At 55.4% G+C, this 24,325-nt stretch overlaps 9 protein-coding genes across 9 annotated transcripts, besides 3 other annotated features; 6 read left to right on the forward strand and 3 right to left on the reverse strand.

Moving 5' to 3' along the window:
- Window positions 1-1,526: 1,526 nt before the first annotated feature.
- On the forward strand, window positions 1,527-3,974 carry CYME_CMO246C (probable RNA binding protein Mrd1p; the record flags this gene model as incomplete). Its single annotated transcript, XM_005537571.1, has 1 exon — window positions 1,527-3,974. The coding sequence occupies one exon, from the start codon at window positions 1,527-1,529 to the stop codon at window positions 3,972-3,974; it is 2,448 nt and encodes an 815-aa protein (XP_005537628.1).
- A 900-nt stretch (window positions 3,975-4,874) lies between these two features.
- Window positions 4,875-5,147, reverse strand: CYME_CMO247C (hypothetical protein, conserved; the record flags this gene model as incomplete). The annotated part of the gene is made up of 1 exon (XM_005537572.1): window positions 4,875-5,147. The coding sequence occupies one exon, from the start codon at window positions 5,145-5,147 to the stop codon at window positions 4,875-4,877; it is 273 nt and encodes a 90-aa protein (XP_005537629.1).
- Window positions 5,148-5,971: 824 nt separating this feature from the next.
- Window positions 5,972-6,787, forward strand: CYME_CMO248C (hypothetical protein, conserved; the record flags this gene model as incomplete). Its single annotated transcript, XM_005537573.1, has 1 exon — window positions 5,972-6,787. The coding sequence occupies one exon, from the start codon at window positions 5,972-5,974 to the stop codon at window positions 6,785-6,787; it is 816 nt and encodes a 271-aa protein (XP_005537630.1).
- An 875-nt stretch (window positions 6,788-7,662) lies between these two features.
- CYME_CMO249C (similar to short-chain dehydrogenase) lies at window positions 7,663-8,661 on the forward strand (the record flags this gene model as incomplete). The annotated part of the gene is made up of 1 exon (XM_005537574.1): window positions 7,663-8,661. The coding sequence occupies one exon, from the start codon at window positions 7,663-7,665 to the stop codon at window positions 8,659-8,661; it is 999 nt and encodes a 332-aa protein (XP_005537631.1).
- A 2,525-nt stretch (window positions 8,662-11,186) lies between these two features.
- Window positions 11,187-11,570, reverse strand: CYME_CMO250C (phycocyanin-associated rod linker protein, fragment; the record flags this gene model as incomplete). Its single annotated transcript, XM_005537575.1, has 1 exon — window positions 11,187-11,570. One exon carries the CDS (start codon window positions 11,568-11,570, stop codon window positions 11,187-11,189), a length of 384 nt encoding a protein of 127 aa, XP_005537632.1.
- A 106-nt stretch (window positions 11,571-11,676) lies between these two features.
- Window positions 11,677-14,945: a sequence feature (repetitive element).
- Window positions 14,946-15,399: 454 nt separating this feature from the next.
- Window positions 15,400-15,692: a sequence feature (pseudo-gene of 3-oxo-5-alpha-steroid 4-dehydrogenase).
- Window positions 15,693-15,862: 170 nt separating this feature from the next.
- CYME_CMO253C (similar to peroxisomal membrane protein PMP22) lies at window positions 15,863-16,531 on the forward strand (the record flags this gene model as incomplete). The annotated part of the gene is made up of 1 exon (XM_005537576.1): window positions 15,863-16,531. The coding sequence occupies one exon, from the start codon at window positions 15,863-15,865 to the stop codon at window positions 16,529-16,531; it is 669 nt and encodes a 222-aa protein (XP_005537633.1).
- A 1,992-nt stretch (window positions 16,532-18,523) lies between these two features.
- Window positions 18,524-20,242: a sequence feature (possible transcribed region).
- On the reverse strand, window positions 18,975-21,509 carry CYME_CMO255C (similar to nuclear polyadenylated RNA-binding protein NAB3; the record flags this gene model as incomplete). The annotated part of the gene is made up of 1 exon (XM_005537577.1): window positions 18,975-21,509. The coding sequence occupies one exon, from the start codon at window positions 21,507-21,509 to the stop codon at window positions 18,975-18,977; it is 2,535 nt and encodes an 844-aa protein (XP_005537634.1).
- A 791-nt stretch (window positions 21,510-22,300) lies between these two features.
- Window positions 22,301-23,146, forward strand: CYME_CMO256C (hypothetical protein; the record flags this gene model as incomplete). The annotated part of the gene is made up of 1 exon (XM_005537578.1): window positions 22,301-23,146. One exon carries the CDS (start codon window positions 22,301-22,303, stop codon window positions 23,144-23,146), a length of 846 nt encoding a protein of 281 aa, XP_005537635.1.
- A 470-nt stretch (window positions 23,147-23,616) lies between these two features.
- Window positions 23,617-24,306, forward strand: CYME_CMO257C (similar to zinc finger protein myoneurin; the record flags this gene model as incomplete). The annotated part of the gene is made up of 1 exon (XM_005537579.1): window positions 23,617-24,306. The coding sequence occupies one exon, from the start codon at window positions 23,617-23,619 to the stop codon at window positions 24,304-24,306; it is 690 nt and encodes a 229-aa protein (XP_005537636.1).
- Between the last annotated feature and the right edge of the window lie 19 nt (window positions 24,307-24,325).

Below are 24,325 nucleotides of genomic sequence, written 5' to 3' on the forward strand. Positions count from 1 at the left end.
GCTCGAACGCAAGGGGGATTTGTGAAACGCCACGTTGCCTATTGGAAGAACGTCTCCAGACATCAGTGTAAAAGCCTTCGATGGTTCGACGAAGTGTTTCGTGCTGTTGTATGAGCCTTCTGTACGAGCGAAATTTAATCCGCCACACATATCCACTGCTGCTAGAATAGAGAAGTTCGTCGTTCTCATCGAGTTCGATCGTACGCATGGCAGGCTCCCTTTCCGCGAATACCCATATAGGCCCCGTTCTGTTCGCCCGAAGCAAGTCCCATCGACTGGAAAACAAACCGACGTCACTGTGCCTCGTATCGATGGTGACTTTCCAGGAACGCTTTCGTTGCGATTTCGGTGGATGATGGGTGTGAATAAACTAGGACTTTTTTTGTTACTGGATCGCAATGGTTCCAGGACCAGACGAAGAGGCGATTGAGAAACAGAGACGCTGCTCGCGGCTACTATTGTCGCACATGCATTCCGAACGGGATCAACGGGTCGTTTTTCTATCATTGATAACAGTGAGTGTTTGAGAATATCGATTTTGGCGCGGAGTGTGTATCATTCGTTCTTTCAGGGCTCCTCAAAGATCAGAGCCCTGTGGTATGACTGACCTGAACGGGGAATGCAGTACTCTTCGCACTGCTCTGGAAGGAATCCATCCGACATGCAAGTTGTCTACCATCTATAAGATACATTGCATACTGATGCCGATCTCATGCTATAAACCGCAGCGAGGACCGTACAAAATAGCGTTGAAAGACTTTGAGTCCGATCATATTCCGTTTCCAGAGTCGTAGGAAGATAAATACGGTGTCCATTGCTGTGCATTGCACCGAGTATCTCGCTTCCATGAAACGAATCAGAGTGAGCTGCAACTCCTACGTGTCGCCTGCTTGCTTGCTTGCTTGTTTGCGAGCCAATACGTATGTGCCACAGTGGAATGGTGCACCTTCGTGGCCACCTATGCATCGTATGACGTTCCGCAGCTAACGTGTATGCATCGCTGCAGACGCTTCGCGATGTCGAGCGACGGGATCGTACGGTGAAGGGATACCGGAGCATCCAGGGATGCAGCTCGCCCTCTCTACGACATATGGACGCGTTTCACGCACGCTGGAGGTCAACGTGCTTGAGTGACACTGTTTCTGGTTGATCCCTGCAGGCAGCGCAGCAGGAGGCTCAGCGTTTCTAGATCTAAACCAGGTCGAGTGCGAGCGGCACGATTAGAGAGCAGACCCTCCGTGGTGTGCGATACTCGCGTTCCGACGACTTGTGCTGCATAACGCTCCTCGAATACGTTCTCAGGTTACATCTTTAGTTTCGGTCCAGGTTGTACCAGCATTCGCCAAACTGTTGAAACTCGAAACTGATCTTTCGAAATCGCTGCGCTCGCCCGCATCGAGTCACTTTCAGCCGGCCGAAACTTCACGACGGAGACCTAGTATTCTTCAGGGAGCCTCAATGCACCCACATTGTCATACGTTATTCACTTAACTGGCTAGAGTGACTATGGAAGAGCTGGTTCTGCAATGTCGGAAAACGCTTCCACAAAACGACGACTGGAGTCACGGCGACACCGCAGCATTCCAGCAAGCTGCTGCATCCCAGGGCATTGCGGAGAGGTGCACGTCGTGGATCCTTTGCGTACACGTCGGGTACTGCACGTCATGTTCGCCACTGATTCGAAGGAGAATTCTAGGTTGATTGTGAAAGGATTTGCTTCCTACATCTCCGAGGAGCGTCTACGAGCACACTTCTCAAGACTTGGTGATGTTACGGACGTGCGGGTTTCCCGGACGGCGAGCGGGCGCTCGCGGGAGTTTGGATTCGTCGGTTATCGAACACCTGCGGAGGCAGCAGCAGCCAAGGCATTTTTTGACCAAACGTTCCTAGATACTCGTCGCATAACTGTAGAGTATGCACTTCCTCCGCGATCACCGGCGCTAGCCGAGAGGAAACGTTTTCATGCGGAGGTTTCTGTGGACAGGCGGCAAGCAGCAGCCACCGCCCGTGCTGGCGAAAGAAGACCCCCAACGCTGACTGCAGCGGAGAACGAGCACCGCGGTGCAGAGGTGCACTCTACGAGTGACCACGCTGTCGAAACCGCTGGCAAAACCGGAACACTCGAGGGGGTACCTCGAGATCAGACAAGAACGAGTCAGACTTCGCTGTGGCATGCCGCACACGCGACCTGGGGTCAAGAAACGAGCGAGTCGGAGCCACGTAAGGTGCACAGGCGACCGGAAACGACTCCGTCGCGTGGTCGTCAAGCTGCTGACGAGGGCAGCGCTGTCTTGCTCGCGGACTCGCCTGATGATCAAGCGCTCTCGCGTACCGTTTCCCAAACGGAACCGCCGACCAGTGCGGTATCCGCCTCGTCTGCATCTTCAGGAGCAGAGCAGGTGTCTTCCCGTGCGGAATCGATGGCGTCCGCTTCTAAGGAATGGAAGTTGTGTCGGTCTAGTCGCATCTTTATTCGAAATCTGGGGTTTAACGTAACTTTCGAAGACCTGGAGAAGTTGCTTGAACCTTTCGGGGAACTCGAAGATGTCCATCTGGTTCGGGATCGGGAAAGCGGCCAGTCGCGCGGCTTTGGGTTTGCACGCTTCAAGACCGTAACCTCTGCGCAACAGGCAATGGACGCCTTGGACGGGTCAGTGTACCAGGGACGCCTTTTGCACATCATGCCATCCGAGGCAGACCGGTACGAACTGGATCAGAGGTCGTCTCTGGAAACCGAAGGCAAACGCAGAAGCTTTAGCGTGGAGCGCAAACGGCAGCGTCGTCGAGAAGCCGGCACCACAAAGGACACCATTTCGTGGAATCCGTTCTTCCTGGGAACTGATGGCGTTTTAGAGACGACCGCCGAGCGCTTTCAGATGTCCAAAGCGCGCTTTCTCGGTACCGATGCGCTAGAAGGGGGGATTTCAGCCGCCGTGCGGCTCGCTGTTGCCGAGTCGAGTCTGCTGTACGAGGTTCGCGAGGCGCTCGCCGAAAGCGGAATCAACGTGCAAGCTTTGCTCGATGAACAAACTCGGCAGCGAAGGGCTTTAGATCGGAAACAGCTCTCCCGAACAACGATTATCCTGAAAAACCTTCCGGCGAGAACAACGTCTGCAGACCTAGGACCAAAGCTCGGTCGCTACGGTCAACTTGGACGATTGGTGGTCGCTCCCGGGGGCCTTATAGCATTCGCCGAGTTTCTCGACGAAAACCAGGCCAAGGCAGCATTTCGGGGGCTCGCTTACACGCGTTACGCTGATCTGCCGCTCTATCTCGAGTGGGCACCTCGCGGCATCTGGGCCGACCCAACACCTCCCAATGGAGACGATATCGCCGAAGCATCGCCCAAAGCTTATGCTTCTGTTGACGACTCTGGATCAGGTTCCGAAGAACCGCCTCCGAATTGGTCCCAAACTTCGCTTCTGATTCGTAATTTGAGCCTTGACACGACAAGTGGCATGCTAGTCGAGCATCTCGAGTCCTTGGGCGTGCGACCTCGAATCGTGCGCATACCGCTGGATGAGGAGACCCCCAGTATGGATTCCCGGAGTCCAAACATTCCATCGAAATACGCTTTCGCGGAATTTGCAACTTGCAAAGAGGCCTGGCGCGCTCTTCATATCCTGGATGGATCGGCGCTGCGGGGCCACAGACTCTCCGCTGCGCCCAGCGAAAAGCACGTCACGAGTCGAGTGGCGGCCTCGGAGACCGCGGTTGTCCCCGAGGCTGGCAACGAAACCAAACTTATCATCAAAAACATTGCTTTTGAAGCGAGCAAACGGGAGCTACATCAGCTATTCAGTTCCTTCGGCCATGTGAAGTCGCTTCGACTACCAAAGAAAGTCGATGGCAGTGGACGAGGATTCTGCTTTGTGGAGTACGCAACGCCTCAAGAAACAGCCCGGGCCACAGCACTCGTCCAGGGCACTCATTTCTATGGAAGGAAACTCGTAGTCGAATACTCCCATCTTTGAAAGAAACCATCCCACAAAACAAAATGACGACTTTGGCAGCGGGAGCGACTCGTTGGCAAGGATGCGCACTTGTTCCGCGTGTTTGCCGCTCGATGCCGGGCCTTTGCACACAAGCGGCGCCTCGGGCTGAGGCCGTGACCGCCGCACCACCACGATGGGACTCCATCTCTAGTCCAGACGATCCTAGGCGTGGTCTGCGCTCCCTTTGGCTGGTGTGATAATGTGCATTCAATGTCCAGTAGATGAGGATTATCGCAGAGAGACGTGAAACACGCTCCAGTTCGCTGGCCATGCATTTCAGCGGCAGTCTCGACAGCGCCGCTGGAGCGCCCGACAAGACCCTAATCTTCATGATAGCGGTAGGCACAGATGATACGGGTAGTATTCGCAGCGTTCTTGGCTTGTCTGCGGATACCCCAGAAGTGCACGAGCGACTCGGACGCACAACAGGGACACGCAGTCCAAAATGCATGTCCAAGCCTGTTTCCTGCAGCGACGCAGACGCTCCCAGCAACAGCATCGTCGTTGTGTGCGATCCGCGACTCCAAAACCGAGAACCGCTGCTGGAGTTCACTTTTCGGCCATTTGCCTGTGATATGGTGCTGGTCCGGTACCCGACGTCAGTTCTGAATCGTGGTGAGCACTGCGTTTCCAGCTTTGAGGCGAGTACCAGGAAACAGGCTCGGCGCCAGCACAGGCGTTTACCTTGCCTGCTCTTTCTGGTACTGTTCAGTATCCGACTTGTGCCAGTTCCTACAAAGTCAGCGTGTAAACACTGAAGAACGAAGAACGAACGTGCTGCTGGTGCTCGTGTCGCCAGAGAGTCCAGAAGACCTGCCGAGTCGCCCACGTCAGCTGGTGCCTGCTGGTGCCCGCTGTCCAGACGACCAGGGGCGCGCGCTACGAGTCTCCCGGTTCGGCAGCGTTGACCTCCTCTATGGTGTCTATCCAGTCCGAGTAGACATCCACCGGCTCGCTCAAGCTGTTTATAGCGCACTGATAACTGGCCCCGCACACGCCACACTCTAAACGCCCGCGCATGGGCACCGTGCTTCGGTCCAGGAGCACCTCCACGGCTTTCGGTTGGTTGCAGAACGGACAGTCGAACCGCTTGTCCAGCTTTGGCTGAACTCGCTTCACTACTGGTTTCGATGACTTTTTGCGCTTACCCATGGAGTGGTCCAGCGGACATCCACGTCAGCGACCAGCACCTGCGACACAGCAGCGCTCGTACGGTCAACGTGGTGCGGCACGACGCACCAGGCAGCCGCGAGAGGTACGGCGTCATTCGCGTGCGAAACTGTTGCGAGGCTGCTCCACATGAGCGTCTACAGGGCGCACCATACAACAGATGACGGAACACGCAAATATATTCGGAAGCGATCGTTTTGGGTCCTGAGGAACCGCCCAACCTCTCTGCATCAAGTCCTTGTCGAGGTAAGCGTGCTGTTCTATCGACAAAATCCGGCGATTGTCCAACTGTATCGACTCTGTTGCAGGGCCTGCGCGGCCTATCGGCACTGCCGCCCCCTGGTGATGCGTCCACGGAGGTAGCGTCCAGCATGCAAGGTTATTTCGGTCTGTAGCTTTCCGCGGCAACGATCCCACTCGGTGACTACAGTCGTCGAATGGCGACACCTTCCCTGCTTCACGTGCGAGGCGCACTCCAGAGCATAACACCCGCATTCCTCCATAGCGTTGCCCGCTGCGAACGTTTGGCGTTCCGGGGATTACGCTGACCCTCGCAGCGTATCGATCCCCTGGGGTCGATTCATTCGGAGCTGCGCAGCAGTCCTCGAGTTCAACGCGCTGCCTGGAAAAGCTCAGTACGGTGGTAGCGGATCAAGTTGCTATTGACGCCGGCGCACGGCACCCGGAGAGCATGAACCAGTCATCCATCCTGTTCTGTCGTAGCTGACGAACCCAGATAACGGCGATTTGATGCTCGTAGTCGACGCTTGAAAGGTTGCATCCTCCGCAATGAAGAGCGCCGTCTAATGCCCGGTGCAGGGCGCGATGCATCACATCCAGGGACAACGAGTTCTGCTTCGAGCCGCCTCTCTCATGCGGGTTGCGCAACGGAGGGATCCCGCCAGGCCCCATGTACCTCGAGTGCTGCTCACCGTGTGATGGGCGACCACCTGGAGGCGTTCGGTCGTCGAGCTCTTCAGGCTTTTTGCACCCCGGCAGCGTTCTGGACGAGCCACCGCAGTCAGACGCGGCGTTGCGAGCGACCGCGCCCACAACGTTGCCTTCGACGGTGCCAGAGGCGCGAGCAGCAGTGGTGCCGTGTTTCCCCGGGAAGGTGTCTCCGGCTCGAGTTGGCTCAGAGGGAAACCGTAGAAAAACGGAATGAATCGTCTTTAGCACGTGTTGTATTCCGATATTTTGATCAGTGGAACAAGCGGGAAATCGCGGGTATCATTCCGCTCTTTGCTCCGGACGTGTTCTATGAGGACGCGCTTTATCCCAGAGCGCTTCACGGGCGAGAAGCGCTTGCTGAGCACCTCACTAAAGTAGCTCGTGTCTTACCACCTCAACTAGAGTTTGTAATCGATGACGTTTGCGAGGATCTCGAACGCGGCAAATGTGCCGTTCGGTTCCACCTCGAAGATCGTCGTACGGGGAAGCAGGTTCCCTTTTCGCGCGGGACTTCGTTTTTCACCGCAAAAAGAGCTCCGGACGCTCCTGAAGGCTGGTTGCTGACCTCGGGATGGGATCTGCCGGAACCCCTCATCAAGGCAGGGAACGTTCTGCTCGCCATGGCTGGTATTGCTGCGCGTATTCTCGGGCTCTTTCGGCGGAGAACCTGAGACACGAGAGCTGGGTACTGCCAAGGCAGGGAACGTGCCGCTCGCCATGGCTGGGAATGCTGTGCATGAGTTTGAGCTTTTGTCAGGTAGAGGACCTGATGCATGTTGGCAAGATACTGCGCTTCTGCACAGATCTCAGGGCGTGCGCCTCTGCTTGTTAGAAGTTGTCTACGCAGCCGTGTTATCCCTGAACACAGGACGCAGCATCTCAGAGGCCGCAAGTATGTGCTTGAACGTGGTGCCGGCTTGGCATGCGGCTCCTCGAAATGTTTTTTCTTCGGTATGAAGGGTGCGGCTCCTGGGTGCAACGAGAAATTTCTTTTACATACAGCTCGCGAAGCCTGATCACGCTGCACATGATCCCGAGGTACCCTGAGCACCGAGCCTTGTCTTCTTTTCTCACGCCATGTGCATGCTGCTGTTCCGTCTTGTGCACGCTTCACGAAAGCAGCGGGTCCCAGAGTCGCAACCCCCTCGCTATCCGCCGAAGCAGCAGCGCTGAACCTGCCGCAACCTGCATGATACAGATCCCATACGAAAGCTCGTTTCATACAGTTTCTGATGCGCCGCCTCTCGATCGAGCAGCGCGAAATGAGAGGTACCTGCCACTAACGCCACCACCGCTGATCCAGCAACCCGTCTGTCGTAAAGAAACCCTCTTCCAGGCACCGTGTATGCCGTAGTAACGGAGCGTGCGCGCGCGCTGTGAACACGCCCATCGCGCCGTCGAGATGCAGACGCACCAGCGCGATGGCGCGCAATCGCGGAGTACGCCCCAGCGGTGCCGCATAGAGTGAATCACGAGTCCGTTGATAAACGTCACTTTTTGCGACTGGTGGTACTGGTGTCTCGAGCCAGCAAAGTGTGACTGAAACATGAACCTTACGCTTCTGAAACGCATCATCTATACCCTAGTTTACAGACCGCTTGGTTTTCTCTATCTTTTCTTTGGTGTGTTTTACGGGCGGTTTGTGCTTCCGAAACAACCTGCGTTGACGTTACTGCGGCCGTACGTTGACGACCGGACGGTCGTCGTCGTGACCGGCTGCAACGTTGGCATCGGCTATGAGGTCGCGCTTGCGCTTTCAAAGGCTGGTGCGACAGTGTTTATTTGCTGTCGCACGGAAGAAAAATGTAGTGAGACTATCAGGCGGATCAAGCAGCAAGGGGGGCGCGGGCAGCTCAAGCCTATCAAACTTGAGCTGTCCTCGTTCGCATCCGTCCGCGCTGCTGCCGATGCGATTAACGCGCAAACAGCCTACATTGATTTTCTTGTGTTAAACTCGGGTGTGATGAACATTCCGAAGCTGGAATTTTCGGCCGACGGCTACGAGATGCACTTTGCGGTGAACCACCTCGGACACTACCTCCTAACCAGACGCCTGGTTGCTAAAGTGCGAAAAGGCATCGTCGTTGTTAGCTCTGATGGACATATCATGGGCGCTACTGATGCGATTGATGATATAAACTGGGATCGACGTGGACGGGAGAACTATGACGGCATGGTCGCGTATGCGGACACGAAAATGGCGAATGTTTTGTTTGCTGCTGAATGCAATCGGCGGTACCCTTCGATCCGCACTGTTGCGGTACACCCCGGCGCAGTACTGACCGAGCTCATTCGATATTCCGTGAAACCGGAGGCACAGACGCGTCTTCGCCAAATTCTCAAGTATATTTTTCGAACACCTGCGGAGGGAGCACTCGTCGTGGTGGCAGCGCTTGTGGCTACCGCCGTGCCTTGCGCCGGAAAGCGTGCGCCTCTTTTCTACCGCGACGGCCGGCCGAGCTGGGCAGTTGCGGAAAACGATGTTGCTGCAGCGCAGCATCTCTGGGACGAGAGCGAGCGCATCGTCCGCAACTACCTCACCTAGATTTGAATAGAAGCAACTTGTGCGGGAATATTTTTAGCATGACAAGAAAAAAGGGATATTCAAGGCGTTGGAGCGGAATCTCGGCCTGTTTTGATGGAAGATCCGTAACAAGACCGTCGTCGTCGTCGTCGTCGTCGAATGCGAGCAAGGTCCGCAATTGTCATGGATGAAAACCTGCTCGACCATTTTTCCTGCTCGTGCCGTAAACTAAAAAAATCGAGAGTGCTCTGGATCGTGCGTTTCCAGGACGATTCCGCAACCTTCACAAGGCACGTGGCGTCGCCGATGTGGATCGTGCCCTGCACGGCCAACGGCATACGTGGTCTCCGAGATGCTCCGAATATTAAAAGAGGTTGCACAGACCGAAAACGCATCCCCAAGCGAGGCCCATGCCAGCACCCCAACCCATGCCCCGAACACATGCGTTGCAAATGCCCTGAGAGACCTCTGATCGAGAATGCGACGGTGGTACCTGGCCAGTCGCCGTTTGATCGTCGTACTGGTATCGTGTGGGCTGCGCGGCCTCGCCTGCCCTGTTGCCCGGATAAATGGGTGCACCAGTTGGTCGGTAGACTGGAGGCAGAGGCGCGTACGGTGTGCTTTCTGTATAGTAGTAGTAAGCCCCAGGTGGCGGCTGAACGCCGGGCTTTCCGTCAAACTTTGCTGGCTCAGGCTCGGCGGCTTCTTCAGCATAAGCACCTTTAACCTCCTTTTGGGCCGAGAAACTCTGGGCCGGTTGCACCGCAAAGTCCGGGCGTGTTACAGGAGCGCTCGTTGTATCTGGAGCGCTCCCAGCAGCAACCGCAGCATAGCTTGTCGCCGGCCTGTCGGGGTGGTAGTAGTAGTATGACATAGACCTATTTGAGTCTGACACGGTTGAAAATATCTAGCTCTTTCTCGTGCACGCTAGTTTGAGCGCTGTGTGGCGTCTGGAACTGTTGCGCCCAGCTCAAGGAAACGCACAAGTGTTACAGTCGGATTCGTTGGCACAGTTCGACTATAAGAAGCCCAGCTGTAGGCGGAGGTTTCCTTCGCTGAGGCGTTCACGCACTGAACGAGTGTCAACGTTCAGCGCGCAAACTTTTCCTAGGGCTATTTTTTCTCAAACACGCGAAGCTTCGATGGCGCCAGAATGTCGACGCTAGCCAACCGCGTATCTGTATCGTCAACGTGCTTGTTCCGCTTACGTCTTCGCGTTGAAAGAGCATTCGACATAAAACGAAGATTCGACGACGGAATTCGGGAGCGTCCGCGGGAGACACGCGGTCGGGCGTCGTGTCCAATTTGGGCCGTGCCTCACGCGCAACGTGTCCGGCGGATACAGACATGCGCGCGCACGCACGCACGCGCCGGCCGGCGCGCCTGCGAGCTAACTACGTCATCGTCATGCACCGCAACTGGATTCCATAGACAGGCGCGTGTCATCTCATGCTCTTTCGAGGTGTAAGGCAGACGCGTTCGATTGCGTCTATTTAAAGTAATATAAAATCCAAGGTATGGAGATGAAAGTCGGGGATCCTGGCGGACCGTCATCGCCGGGCGCCCGGAAAAACGAAAAAGTCCTCTTCTCGCCTGTCATCGAGCGAAGAAGCGCAAGTGACGTAGATGAAGAAGAGTGGAGATAGTCAAGAAAAGGTGCTTGATCCACGAGACGATGACGAGACTGTAGTGGCACAGAGGGCACGAGTTCAATGAGCCCCTGCGATCATGGGTTCAACCACCGGCAATGTACGCGAAGAATTTCGTGAACCGTGACCCCAACGCCGCCATGAATATAACACGACGTGTGGTGCTGGACACGAGTCCCGCGGAGCTGAGGCACTCTAGTTTTGTGAGGAAACCGCTCAAGGTCGAATTGTGCAAGAAGAAGTAGAAACCAGTAGCAGGTGACCGGTCAAAAAAAGGCGGGGCGGTGTCGGCGAGTGGGTATGCGTACCCCGCTCTACGGTCGTGAGCCATTTTTCGTCTTGCTGAGTATATATATGGACGCTAGTGGAGGCGATGACTTAAACTACGCATAAGCGACATTCCGCGGGGATGTTCCCGAGGGCCTTGTCCTGATGTGTTACCCGGTATCGCGCGCTCCCTGACCAATGTTTCAGTTTGCCGGGCAGTAGGTGAACCAGCCAGCTATCCAGCGGGTTGTTTAGGTACAGGCATATTACATTCCCTTAAATTCACGAATCTTTTTAAGGAATCCTCTTGTTTCATACTACTACTTCCGTGCTTTTCGCGCTTAAACTGAAATGCGCACAGAATACTCCGTCATGGATACCGATTGCGCAGCGCCTGCTTCTCTTCCACATGCGTGTGTCTCGGACCTAAAAAGTGCAGTATTTTGCGGTTATCCTGGAGTGTCGCCCTATCCACCGCAGAAGTAAACTCGTCCGGTGCCTGCTTCTTCCGATGCGCTGCGGCTGTACTGAACAGCAACGCCCGCTGAGACGCGGTCGTTGTGGAGTATTCACGTCGCAACCCAGCCAAGCGCAGCTTCCATACAAGGAAAGAAAGCTCTAGCGTCTCCTTTAAGTGTTGCCGACGTTGCGTTGGGGAACACCACTGGCCAGTTCGACCTTGGTGATGCGCCCGCCCATCTTCATGATCCGCTGCTGCTCGCTGTACCAGGAAGTGAACGGCACCATCTTCGTTGTCGCAACGTTCTGCAACTCGCGACCGCTGTCAACACGTGACTGACTGGGCAGCACATACGAGACCTTAAACATGCGGCGATCATTCGCAACGCCAGATGACTTGATGCGCCGCGGTCCGAGGTTCCCCGCGCTGCTCCCGTTCATATCGTACCCTGTCATGCGGACGCTCCAGGACGAGTGTGCCAAGCACCGCTGCGACTCTGCAGACTTTGCAGAAGCCTTAACACCTGTTCCAAAGAAACTGGTCTGAACGAACATGGTCAACGAACGAAGAAACACAGAGAACAAAGATATCGCGAAGTTGTGAGTCAAAAGACGGTGGTGCAGCGAGCGCAGCCGGCGAGCTCGCTTGCGTATTCTCGCCACGTTCTCGCCGGCCGTGTACAGTAGTGGCGATCGGCGCGCCTTGGACAAAACGTCTCCAACTGATGTGCAGACGCCTCCCCGTCTTTTTGGACCGGCCACCAACTACTTCTTCCAATTTTATCTCATATAGTTCGACCTTAGAAGGTTGTCCAAAAAAGTACCTTCTTGTTCACTCTGGAGGTCTCGTCTCCAGCACCGCACATCTCCTGATATTGATGGCAGCGTTAAAGTCTCGGTTCGCAAACTCCATACGTTTCTTACCATCGTTGGTTGTACTTACTAATGCAAGTAGCCCTCGAAGTTTCGCCCTCCTTTCCATTTGCTCTTCCGTCAGCGGTCCGTACTTTTTTGCATCCTCAGGGCTCCGCTGGCACTTTTCCATCTCCACTCTCTGGAGCGTGCGCCCCCGCTCATGGTGTGAATGCGATGTTCGAAACTCATCTATCGGTATTGTAACAAAACGCCGTGCGCACTCCTTATACGTTCTCGTCGTTGGAGCTGGTGCAGTCCCTTTTTGGGTCTTCCATCGCCCTGCTCCGTACGCTACTACGAGCCTCTGACTTTCATCCTCCTTCAGGGCACTCAACTGATTGAAAAAATTCGCGAACGCCCGCTGCTTCCCACAATACAAGTTCATTCGAAGACGAGCCCACCGGGGCTTGGTATACTCCTCCCACAGCGCATCCCAATGGGCAACACGAACTTCCATGAATTTCCGAAAAGCTTTAAAGTCCGCTCCTCGACTCATCACCTCGCTCAAAGCTTCCAGGTGCTCGTTCATTCCTGAATTTCAAGTCTCGATTTTGTTCCTTGCATTCATGCTTCCCGATTCTCGATAATATCTCGCTCTCGAGAACCTCAACAGACGCATGTCTTTCTGACATAAGTTACCGTCAGGACCATCTTCCGCACGCTTCGGTGCTGCGATGGTGATGATATTTGTGTTGCCGGGGTCCGCGCCAATGACAAAGTCGTTATCCTGCACTTTCCGCGTCTCAGGATCTGCTTCTTTCTCATCTTCATCCTTCGTCACCTCAACGACATGCACGTTATCCTGCACCTGCTGCATCGCAGGATCCTCCTTTTCGTTTTCTTCATCCTTCGCCGCGTCAACGACAAGGTCGTTATTCTCTACCTCCTGCGTCGCGGGATCCGCCTCCTCCTTTTCCTCATGGTTCGCCGAGGGCGGGACTGGTCGATCTCTCTTCAACCGCCGATAGTGTACACACAAGGCTACTCCATCGGTTTCGATTAACCCAGTGGACAACTTTTGCTTGCTCACTCTCAGACGTTTGGAGCTGAAGATATTCTTCCAGGACATCTCCCGGTTTTCACCGGAAAACTCCTCCCTGCTAACATCGAACTCGGGACTGATCTCCTTCATGATGCCATGAGGGATTCTGGAGTCGATAGTCACGAAATGTGACTTGATATTGGACATTGGAACGACGTTGAAGCGCTTCTCCTTTAGGACAGCCTTCCTTTCCTCCCACTCTAAATTTTCCCTATTCAGCCTCATCTCTGCTTTGCGTTCGAGCTCTCGGTCGAGAAATACGAAATATCGCAGGAAAAGGCGATAGTATCTTTCCTTATCTTTTTTCAACTCTGATATCTTGTCTGTTGGATTCGCCATCCCCAAGATTGCACGGTGCGCTTGTAGAACCGCGCGGATTACAGAAGCCTCATTCGTGCTCTCGTTTGACCCCTTCTCTCCGGCGAATTCGACCTCATCTTGATGCTTACGATCTTTCGTGATGCCATTCATAATCGCCCATTTTCCATTGCGCGATAGGCCCGGGTAGAGTGCAATCACGGCGCGTATCATGAAACGTTCGAGGCTCGTTGTCAAATGGTTCTTCAGGTTCGTGAGGTACTTCATCGCTCCGCATGTGTAAATATCCCGGTGACTCTTGTACCGACGAACCCGTAAGAGGGATGTTTTTCGTGGAAGGCATGCACTAGCTCATTTTTCCTCCGCGCTTCCTCTGTACCAAGCATCAGGTGATGAATAAAGGTCTTATCGAAAAACCCGTCCGGGAACCTCGACCGTTTCCATGTGCGTCACGTCGCGATACATCTCCCTCGCCAAATACATCAGTCCTGACGACGCCTTGACAATACTCTTGGAGTACGAGTCGACACGTTTTTTGATAGCGTCTCGCAACTTTTCGCTGTACGGATCCTTGATATATCCAAGAAGAAAGGTTTTCACCACCTTCTCGTCGTACAGCCGTCTTTCTTGCTGCCTTCGACGTAGGGCCTCCCCCTTTTGCTTCTTTTCCTCTTCCTTTTCTTCTGGAATGGGCACTGTTTTTTGTTTTTTCTCCAGCAGCCGGCGACCCTGGGCCTCCAGGATCGTGAACTTGCTTTTTCACAGCTTTCCTTGTTTTGTTTTTTTTTTGAAAAAGAACGCTCTTTGAACCCTTCTGTTATATACTGCAAAAAACACTAGACTAGACTTGTTTGAAGTTTGAAACAAAAACGAACTGAAAGACTGTACTTTGCTATGACCTCAACGGAAATCCAACTTTCTACAGCTGAACAACACGCTAGAGATCAGGATCGCGTTTCCGTTCAACGGAGGCATACGCGTCGTGTCTCATGCCTGCCTGATCTCCCAGTTGCGCTCACTGAGCGCGATGCGTGCACCGCGCGAGACGCCTCACCGATCAATAAAGGACACGTGTCCGACACCCTGCATTGGCACGTGCGTGTTCGCATCGCACTGCAGCCAAAATAACGTATCGTAGATCGGAAACTCACGTAGAATGCACTCCTGCTATAGGCTATGTCGTTGGTGCCTATCGCAGTGCCGCCCTGAAGCACAGTCGGTGTTGTGGCACGCTTGGATCTCCATAATGCCTCCAGAAGAAGCGTAGCTTTCGCAGCGGCTCACGCTTGTCTGGATGAGGTGTGCATCACACTAGCCTTGAAGAGTTTCGTTAGTTTTATTGATCGTAACCAAAGTAGGCATATTAGTGTTCCCGAACACGGCTACAAGTTTATTCCCTATGCTTGTTATGCATGCTGCACGGACGCTGCAGGGAGTATCTAATTTGAATTGTGCTTCTATCCTGCGTCATAGGCTGGTACTGATGACAGCTCAAGTCATTTCCATGCTGCTTTCGTTGTCTAAATTATGGTGCCTGCTTCGTCCTCCGGATCCGGTGATCTTGGCAGAGGCAGAGCACACTCGACGGGCCCTTTGCTATCGGTTTCAGCTTCTCCTTGTTCAACTCTGGGCTGGGAGGTTCCCCCATAAAGTTGGACCGCGTCAGCTCCGCCGATCGCGCCTCCACCACCATACATCATCTGACATTGATGGCGTTTTGTCTAAAACGCTCGTGATAGAGCTGAGGTCAAGAAGCGATCAATCTTGACCGACGCTATCAAACGAGCGGTAACAGAAGCTGAGGGCTGTAGCCGGCACCAGGTGCTCTGGTGCCTACATGCTGGCCGTGAATCGTGCGTGACGAAGCCGCACAGCATGCCACGGTTTCCTAGTACGTAAACCAAGCACGTATTCGAAACGTTCGGGTTCAGTGTGATGACGAGTCGCCGCTGCGGCATTCTGGGAAAATCATCCGAGTGCGCTATGGTTTTTCGAATATCGAGCATCATCACGAGTGTGGGTGCGCTTCACTGCACGAGTTGCAACGATCACCGAATCCACCATCATCCAAAAGTGACGAAAATTCACATGCGCACCGGCCTCGCACCTCTAGGTCAGGACGTGCCCACCAGCACGCAAACAAATTTCGTGCCCCGCTGTGCTTTCACCAAAAACGAAAGGAAACATGCGTTTCCTCGACCAGGGATAGAGGGTTCCGAATTCCTTCAGATACTGCCGATGTTTCGCCCGAACCCAGACCAGCATCTGCAGTGTGCCCACGAGCATACACAGGATGCCTGCGATTGTTCGCATCATCGAGATCAATCCTACGCACGCCAGTACCTCAAATATGCAGTTCGGATACGACACGAACTCGAAAAGCAAGCCGAATGGGATCCGCCACCAGCGGCGACCGCGAAACCCGATTGCAAACCGCTCCCGCAAGCCATTTGGGCAAACGAGTGGTGCAGCGCGCATGTTCATATAATGCAGCAGCAGCAGCAGCAGCAGCAGCAGCAGCAGCAGCGTGCAAATACCCCACTGCATCTGCGCAGTTCCTGGACCAGCACCGATGAGGCACGTGCGGGGCAGTCCAGCCGTGCAGGCTGTTGCTAACTTATACGATCGGTACCTTCGCAGCCTCCAGCGATACCCCGTAACTACAAAGTCGCTGACTGCTGCCTCGGTTGGTGCTGCAGGTGACGCGTTGGCGCAGTTGCTCGAACGTCGTCAGCGAACACCGACAGCTGAGCGATTGGGAGACCCTGGTCCACAGAAGCCGTTTAACTGGCGAAGGCTAGTGTTATTCGCAACGTTCATGGGTGTCTTTAGCGCACCAGTTTCTCATTATTGGTACCTTTGGTTAAGCAAACGCTTTCCCGCAACCAATATGGTAGCGGTTAGCAAACGCGTTGCCTGTGATCAGTTGCTTATGGCGCCGACAATCATCCCGGCAACACTGTTTTTTCTCGAGTACGCCGGGCGAAAGTTTGTCGCTGGAGAGAATGGTGACGGCCTGTTGCGACACGCCTTGCAGGTCGCAAGCGAGGAAACCGGTCGTACGCTGCTGGCGAACTGGACGATATGGCCTATAGCGCAAGTTGTGAACTTCCGCTTCGTCCGCAACGAGCTGCAGGTCCTGTTCGCAAATCTGGTCGGTGTGGGATGGAATACCTTTCTCAGCCTTGTCGCTGCCGAAAACCTGCAGAAAAGCCATAAAACATTGACGAAAGCTGATTGAGAAACCGGACGGGCTCGCCTGGTTGGATGCCGTCAATGCATCTTTCCCGCGAGCCGTTCAGGTACGATCATCTGCTGGCAACGCCCTTCCTGCGTTCGTTCGCAGGCATCGTCATCGAGACCTGCTGCTCCTGGTTCGTGCAACAGACTACGCGGTGCGGGATGCCTCGATGGTGGGGTTTATTTAAGGTGTCGGATCGAGGCATCCCCCGAATCTGCGATAGTCATCGGTCTCTGGTCGTGGATGCAATGGCACGGTGCTTTCGTTGCAAACATGACGAAGATCATGGAACCGTTCAGTTCCGAGAACCAGACACAGTCTATGCCACAGGTGGACGGCCTAACGCACCTTGCATCGAATCATTGCGAAACATGGCCTGTGGATGGTTTCCCATGTGTGCCAGGTCGCCCGAAGCATTGCTCAGGTACACGCGTGGCGGAGTAAAACGGCCAATGTCCTGCAACACGGGCGCTCACTATGTGTTTGGAACTCTTCCCATGGCCATGAACACCAGTCTTTGCGGATTCACGCTGTGGCTGCTTCCTCTGTTCCCGCTCATATGTCCGGCCTCGTGACGTCGGTCTCTCCGCTCACTGCAGCTCGGCTTGCAGCGCCCGATGAATGTTCGCAGGAGTGTCCAAGTCCAGATTTGACCAGTTCCGACTGTAGTTCACGCATGTCATGAACTTTTTGGAATTTGCGATTCAAGCCTTGTCTGCCGTTCACAGCTTGTTTGTTTAAAGCATCTGCGCGTGCTTCGTAGCCTTGACATCTGATTGTGGTCAGGTTTTCTCCAATGCCAATCGCAGCTCCTCCTGCTCCTGTTCCAGTTCGTCCGAGGTCTTCTCTATGGCACGTGAACGCTTCCTCCGTCGCTCAACAGATGCGAGTGACGGGTACCGAGGGCCCGCCACGATACAGTCCTCCCTTTTGCGCGCCCGGTGCCGTACGCTGGGATCACGGGCCCTTTCTAAGCGATATCCTCGGGGGTTACGCTGCATGCGTTACGCCCAAGCGTACGTTGGTCCATTCGAGAGCGTCTCTTTCGATTGCTATAGTATCCATGACAGGAACGAGTATCGGAAGGATGATCCAAACGGTAGACCGCCAAAATGAGAACTTTCCATCTACGTGCACCCGACTGATACAAAGCAGAGACGCACTCTCCATTGAAAGCGACCACTGCGACGACTCGAGTCCAAGTCCAGCACTCTTTTCCATGCGAACAGCAAAGACGGTTGCGCCCCTGAGAGCACATTCCAAGAAAGATTTCATGCTGGTGTCGAATGCCGTGTCGTCGTTGGCCACAAAGACAGATCGATTTGTTTCTTGAACTGTACGGATTCTTTCACGTCACAAGTTTCGTGCGCTTGCGGCATGCGCTTGTGAACAAGTCGTCACGAAACGATACCGAGCTCTTCTTCCTCGTCAGCCGAGCGGTGCGTTTCGATGTGCCCATGAGTTGCCGTGAAACAGAAAGATCAAAAACTTGAAAAATGCGTCCTTGGAGCATGATTCTCGTAAGAAAAATGGAAACATTAAAGACGATGCCTACGCTTTGGATACTGGTATTGGTTAGTTTACGAACCCTTGTTTGAGGACGTCGCAAACCGTCGTGAGTCTGGTGACGTAGCGCACGCCAACGGCAAAGCGTCGAAGGAGTCGCTTTCAAAACACGACCGAGAATCCGATAACTATGCATCCATTGGCAAGTGCTTATGACTGCGCTTGGGGCGTGTCGATGTTGTCCATTTGAAACAAGTTCGGAGCGGACTCAACGGACGGGACTAGAGCCAGTCGTTGTGTTCCATGCTATGGGGCCACGAGCTTCGTGCACATCTCGAAACAAACTCGTTGCATAGGGTCCTCGTCTGTGCGTTCGCGCGGGGGCGGCATGGCGGTCCTTGTTTCGACCGATTACAACGAGGCGCTCACCACTGATGAATAGCTCCTCCTTTTGGAGAAACGTTTGGGAACGGCTGCGAGCAGTCGGGACCCGAGCGCCGCGGGGTCCCGTCGAGCGACCGCCCCCGCAGTGCAAGGACTTTCTGGACTGGGACGACCTCACGAGCTACGATAAACAATATTGTGCCCAGTTCCGGTTGGACGTGGTTTCGCACCTCATGAAACAGGTTAGGAAGGGAGAGATCCAGGATCCGCAGCTCCGCCAACAGATTGAAGCACTCTGGAAGGAGATCACTGCTGCCAGGCAACGTTTACGTTCAAAGTGATGCGGCAGGTCCCTCAAGCGCCTTGTGAAACAGGTCAGGAAGGTCAAAGTCCAAGACTTGCAGCTCCACTCAGAGATTCAAGCACCCTGGAACAAGCTCACTCCCGCAAGCCAAGATGGACCTGTAAAGTAGGACCCAAGGCCCCGGTATCATGTTGCGATACCACAGGGAAGCGATCCCCCGGAGCCTCGTCTCCGAGGACGAGCGCGGCATCACTGGGTCCCGTGCCCGCCGTTGCTTCGCGCAGCTGCGTTTCTCTGCTGAAACTGCTGCAGCGTTGCCAATAACTGCTTGACTTGGTCCATATCGGCTCCAGGCGGTGCCGTCGATGGCTGGTTCGCCGCATAGGGTGCATTTCCGGAGAAGCCAGGATGCTGTGCATGCATCACAGGGGCATTCATGCCCGTCGGTGGCAACGAAGCCATGTATCCGGGGTAGGCACGCTGACCGATGGTGCTCCCGGGGCCGTTCGAGGTCGCTTGCGGAGGTGCCGAGGGCTGCGGCTGCGGCTGCGGCTGCGGCGCTCCCGGGTGGCCGTACAGATAGCCTGGCGGCATCGAGGCGTAGGGATAAGGCATGGTGCCCGGGGCCGCCACCATTGGATTCTGGTACCGGTACGCTGCTGCAGCGGTCGGGAGTGAGGGCGCTGGAGGCGTCATTCCAGGGACCACCCCGGACATCATCGATGAGATGTTGCTGGGATCCGCGACGGTCGGTGGCGAAAGCGCCATCGCAGCTGAGGCCACGGTGTACGCAGCGGGCGGCAGAGGCAAGTTAATACGTTCCTCGCGGAAGATAATGGCAAGCGCCTCATGAAAGGGTATGATGGAGCCTCCCCCAGCGTACTCGAATCCTGTTTTTTCATAAGTTCGTATGGAACACGTTCCCTTGGAGGCATCCTTGCTGCTAACCACGATCACGTAACGTACGCATTGTGCGTAGGCCTCTTTGAGCGCAGTGCCCAGGGAATCCGAGAAAATATACGCCACATCAGCTGAAATTCCAAGGCTGCGGATCACGTTCTGCATGGCGTGGGCCATGGATCTCGACGTCGTTCCAATAACCAGAATGCGTACATAGGGTGCACCAGGTCTAGGTGGCGGCCGCGGGCCACCCGTTTCCAGCGCAGCTGCGTCACGCTTTCGCCACCCGCTGCTCTGCTGCAGGGGGCCTCGTTTGCCCTCGACAACGGGACCGGTGCTATGGTGTGCAGCTGCCTCCCTTCCGGTGGCACGGCGGGTGCCATGGTTGCCGCTGCCGCTGTCGTTGCGACGTCCGGACGCAACGCTTAGATCCAGGTGGCGGCCACCGATCAGGCGCCCTTGCTCGTAACGAATCGCGAGTTGCGTCGATTCCGGATTATCATACTGGATGAAGGCATAGGAGCGGAGCAGGAGTGGCTGCTCGATGATGCGGCCGTACTTGGAGAAAATGCTTATCAATTCAACCGGACTTGTAGTCTCTGACGCCAAGTTTCCAATAAACAGGCGTGCGTCGTTGGTGCCTTCTGGATGCCGCCTCGGCAGCGTCTGTATGTATTCAGCCGCCTCTTTCAAACTCAAGGCTGGTCGCAGCTTACTGGAATCATCATCCTCCAGTTTGTTCCATTCCGCTTCAGATTTCTCGGGCACGGCTGGCGTCGGCTGCAGGTCGTGTGCTGTCGAGGCCTCCTCTTGAGCGCCTCCTGTGGAGGGTTCTGCGGACTCCTCTTCGGATGTGGACTGGTTAGGGGCTGGTGCGGCCAGCTCCGTTTGATCGGATGCGACATTCTCGTGGAAGGCGCTTCCTTTGGATCGGCGTGGAATGCTTGCTCCAAATGATACCGGGGACGACTCTGCCGCTCCAGAAACGGCTTCTGTTAGACCTGTCCCGTCCTCGAGAGTGACTGTTGCCTCTGCCACGCTGCCTGACTTTGTCTCCACTGCGTCGGTTTTCTGGCGCTTACGGCGAACGACAGGCGGAAGACTATCGTCATCGAGCAGGTCGTCGTGCTCGATGCTGGCCCTCTCGATGGTGTCATCGTCGTTCAGGGTCACCTCATCGGTATCATCGTCGACGACGGCCGATGGTGGAACTGGTGACCCCCGAACCTGTTCATCCAACGAAGAGTGCATCGAAGGCGTGGTGTCGACGCGATTCCGGAGCTCCTGTGCAGCTTCCGCTGATGAAAAGCCATTTTTGGAGACGGACTCGACAGCGGCGACGGCGGACTGTAATGGGGTTGCCTCAGCATCTTGCGCCTCAGCGCTGCAGTGCCCATGCGGGCTCGTAGCGCTCGGTAGATCTAGGGCAGTTTGCTCCTGCTCCGGTAACCCGAGGCACACTGGCCTGGCTGGTGACTCCTCTGACGACAGCACTGCGGATGTAGCCGCCATCGCATCCCCCTCGCTCTTCCCACATTCCGCAGTCGGCTTCGGGTCAGTCGTATGCTCGGTGCAAGCTGGGCGTTCGTCTCGAGAGCTGGACGCCACCGGGCTGGTTTCGTGGGCACCGACGGACATGGGCCCAACCGGGTCCTCCACCCCGACAGCGGAAGCGCGCTGGGTTTCCGGTGAAGCTGGTTCCTTAGAAATCGGGTCTGAGGCCTCCTGTTGCTCAAAGGTTAGCTCTTCTGGTATGGCGGTAACGTTTTTCACAGTGTCCTCTTGGACTTTAGACTCGCCGTCGTCGTCGTGATGGTGGTGAGCAGCGGGCGCTGGCTCCTCCGCAGCTTGCGCGTCATTGCGCAGACGACGCCCGCGAGGCATAATTAACACGTGGACGGTGCTGCTTCTTCCTCCTAAGTAAAACAATCACCACAGATGCTTAGCGCTTGGCACCCTGGGCTGAAGCGGAAAGCTCTGCGCTTTACCCTCTGAGAACGGGTGACTATGGTTAAACCCCTCGCGCTAGGAGCGCAACACGTCCCGCGTCGGTGATGCACGATACACTGGACGAGGCCGCGCCCTCCGAGGGGGCATGTCACGTCACGCGGAATGCGCGATCATCGATCGCCAAGGGCGCTGGCGCCCTCATGCGCATCGCGATCATCGATCGTGCGTAACGCACCCCGGCGGCGCGCGTGGATGTGCCAGGGCGCACGCGCGCGCCCTGGGATCGCGAATGCCCGCGAGGATCGGTGCAGCGAAAGAGTGTTGTGTATATCCAATCATGGACAAAATTGTTGCGGTTGTGACTAGGGAACCCCAGTGTGATTCCGGCGCGCTGCTCGCTGTAGCTGTCGTCCGGAAAACTTGCTGTGGCACCTGGGCAGAGAGCGAAGGAGAGCCAGAGCAATCGCCGTTCTATAACAGGCAACAGCGATGCGTTGTGCAACTCGCGGGTAGCGCCGGGATAACAACGTGGGAAGCACGTTGATCTGTGCAAGCTTCTGCATACGACATTAGACTCTGACTGAGACTGCGCTATCTATTACAGAGGTCTTCTGGATTTTTCCATAGCGCGCACCTTCATTGCGACCTCTGGACGCAGCTTCGGGTCGCTGCGCGTTTGCGAGCTGGGCGCTGGTCTCTTCGCGCTCAGGTTCCTCTGTGTCGTGATGAAAGAGACTGAACAGGTGTCGGAAGCGCCACACGGCCTAGAAGGAGCCTGGTTAGACTTGACAAACAGAGTGCGCGTCTCCGGGGATACGGTGGAAGCGTGTTCGGCGTTTTCAATTGGTCCACCGCGTTGCCGCTGGCTGCTACAAGCGACAGACCGCGGCGTCAACTGTGCTGCACTGGATCACTACGTACCGCACATATGCGGCACACACACGGAAACAGTGTATCACATTGCACACCATCGATATATAAAGAGGGCAGTTTGTGAGATACCGTTTTTCAGGTTTCACAAAGCTCGGATTCAAGTCTGCACGGCGAAAATCGCATGCACCGAACAGGTGCTTCCTTCGGCGGATACAGACTATCCTTGCCTGGAACCGAACGACTTGATCGTTGGTCCATCGGCGTTAAACCGTGCACCTCGGTACACACGCGCACAAGACAGCACGATAGAGGCCCTGATACTCATCGTCGTCGGGCCCGACGGCACGTCCGACTGGCGCGATGGCAAGCTCGATGATCGGCCGCCGTATCTGACACCCGCTGCAATCGAATCACTGGCGACCCGCTACCCGAACATGCGTCATTTGCTAACGAATTTGCCATCCGTTGATCGCCGGCGAGATGGTGGCCTTGTCCGTAGCCACCGAGCGTTTTTCGCAACTGACTTTGCTGGAGATGGGACACCGTCCGAAAGCCCCCAGAAAACCATAACAGAGTTACTACGAGTGCCTCCAGACTGGCAATTGTACGACGATGCAGAAGGCGTTGTCTGTATCTCCCTCGCACCCATTGAGGGGCTCGATGCGATCCCCAGTTCCGTCTACTTTAAGAGTCACTGATTTGCGGATGCAATGCTTCCGTGCTACACTCTGCGAGTTCGCTGCAACCAGCTTCATTTGCCGATACCTAACATACTTGTAGAGCAGTGTCCACGAAGCGCATAATGCTAACAGCAGCCGGCGCTCGACGGCTACGTGCTATTGGAGCAGTCCGCGCGCCCCGTACGGACACGTACCATGGTAAACAAAGAACGATCGCCAGCGCGGGTGGCGCTCCACGAGGGCGCCCCGGAGCGTTCGCCGCCTGAGCGATCGCACCGGCGACGCGAAGGCGCTCGAAGGGGACGCGTGCGTACCGCCGTGGCCAGATCTGTCCAAGGATGTTCATGATGTGGAAGGGGTTCTGAAGTTCGCACTTCCCGATTGGCGCCTTGGCGGCGTCTCTGGTTCGTTGCGGCAGGCGACGTTCCCGCCCGAGTTTTACCCCTTACCCCACGGGGCTCGGTCAGCAGGCGGGCGTTGACCCGCCTATGCCCAGAATAAAGCACACACCCGTAAATAGACCTCGTAAAACCCATCAGTGTGTGCACTGTGGGACGCTTTTTGCCACAAGTTCTCAACTTTGTCGCCATACGCGGACCGTGCACGAAGGACGGCGCGACTATCGGTGCGAACGCTGCGGTGCGGCTTTTACAACGAAACAGAGTTGTGCGACGCACGTTCACACGGTGCACGAAGGTGCGCGGGACTTTCTATGTTCGCTGTGTGGTTCGCGTTTCACGCAAAAAGGGGCGCTCACCGTTCATATTCGGACCGTGCACGAGGGTCATCGCGATCATCGTTGTGATATATGCGGGAACACGTTCACTGCGAACTCCAGTTTGAAACAGCATATTCGTGTTGTTCACGAGAACGCTCTCGACTGGGTATGCGGTAAGTGCGGCGCCAGGTTCACGAGCCGCAACGGTCTGAAATACCATCTGCGAACGGCGCACAGTGCACATGGCGGGCGAGACTTTCCCTGTCCGCGCGAGGGCTGCGACCGCGTATTCACAAGCAAGGGCGGTCTTTTGAAGCATCTGAAAGCCCAGCACGATCGCGTGAAGGACCAAATCTGTGACCTCTGTGGAGCGGCTTTCGCGCATCGCACTCAGCTGAACCAGCATAGAAAGCGCGTGCACGAACAATCCCAGAGCCGGTCGAGTACCGCCCCAGGCTAGTCGTTCAAAAGGATGATGG

This window comes from Cyanidioschyzon merolae, chromosome 15 (genome assembly GCF_000091205.1).
Source record: "Cyanidioschyzon merolae strain 10D DNA, chromosome 15, complete genome".
In the NCBI taxonomy this organism is placed as follows: Eukaryota; Rhodophyta; class Bangiophyceae; order Cyanidiales; family Cyanidiaceae; genus Cyanidioschyzon; species Cyanidioschyzon merolae.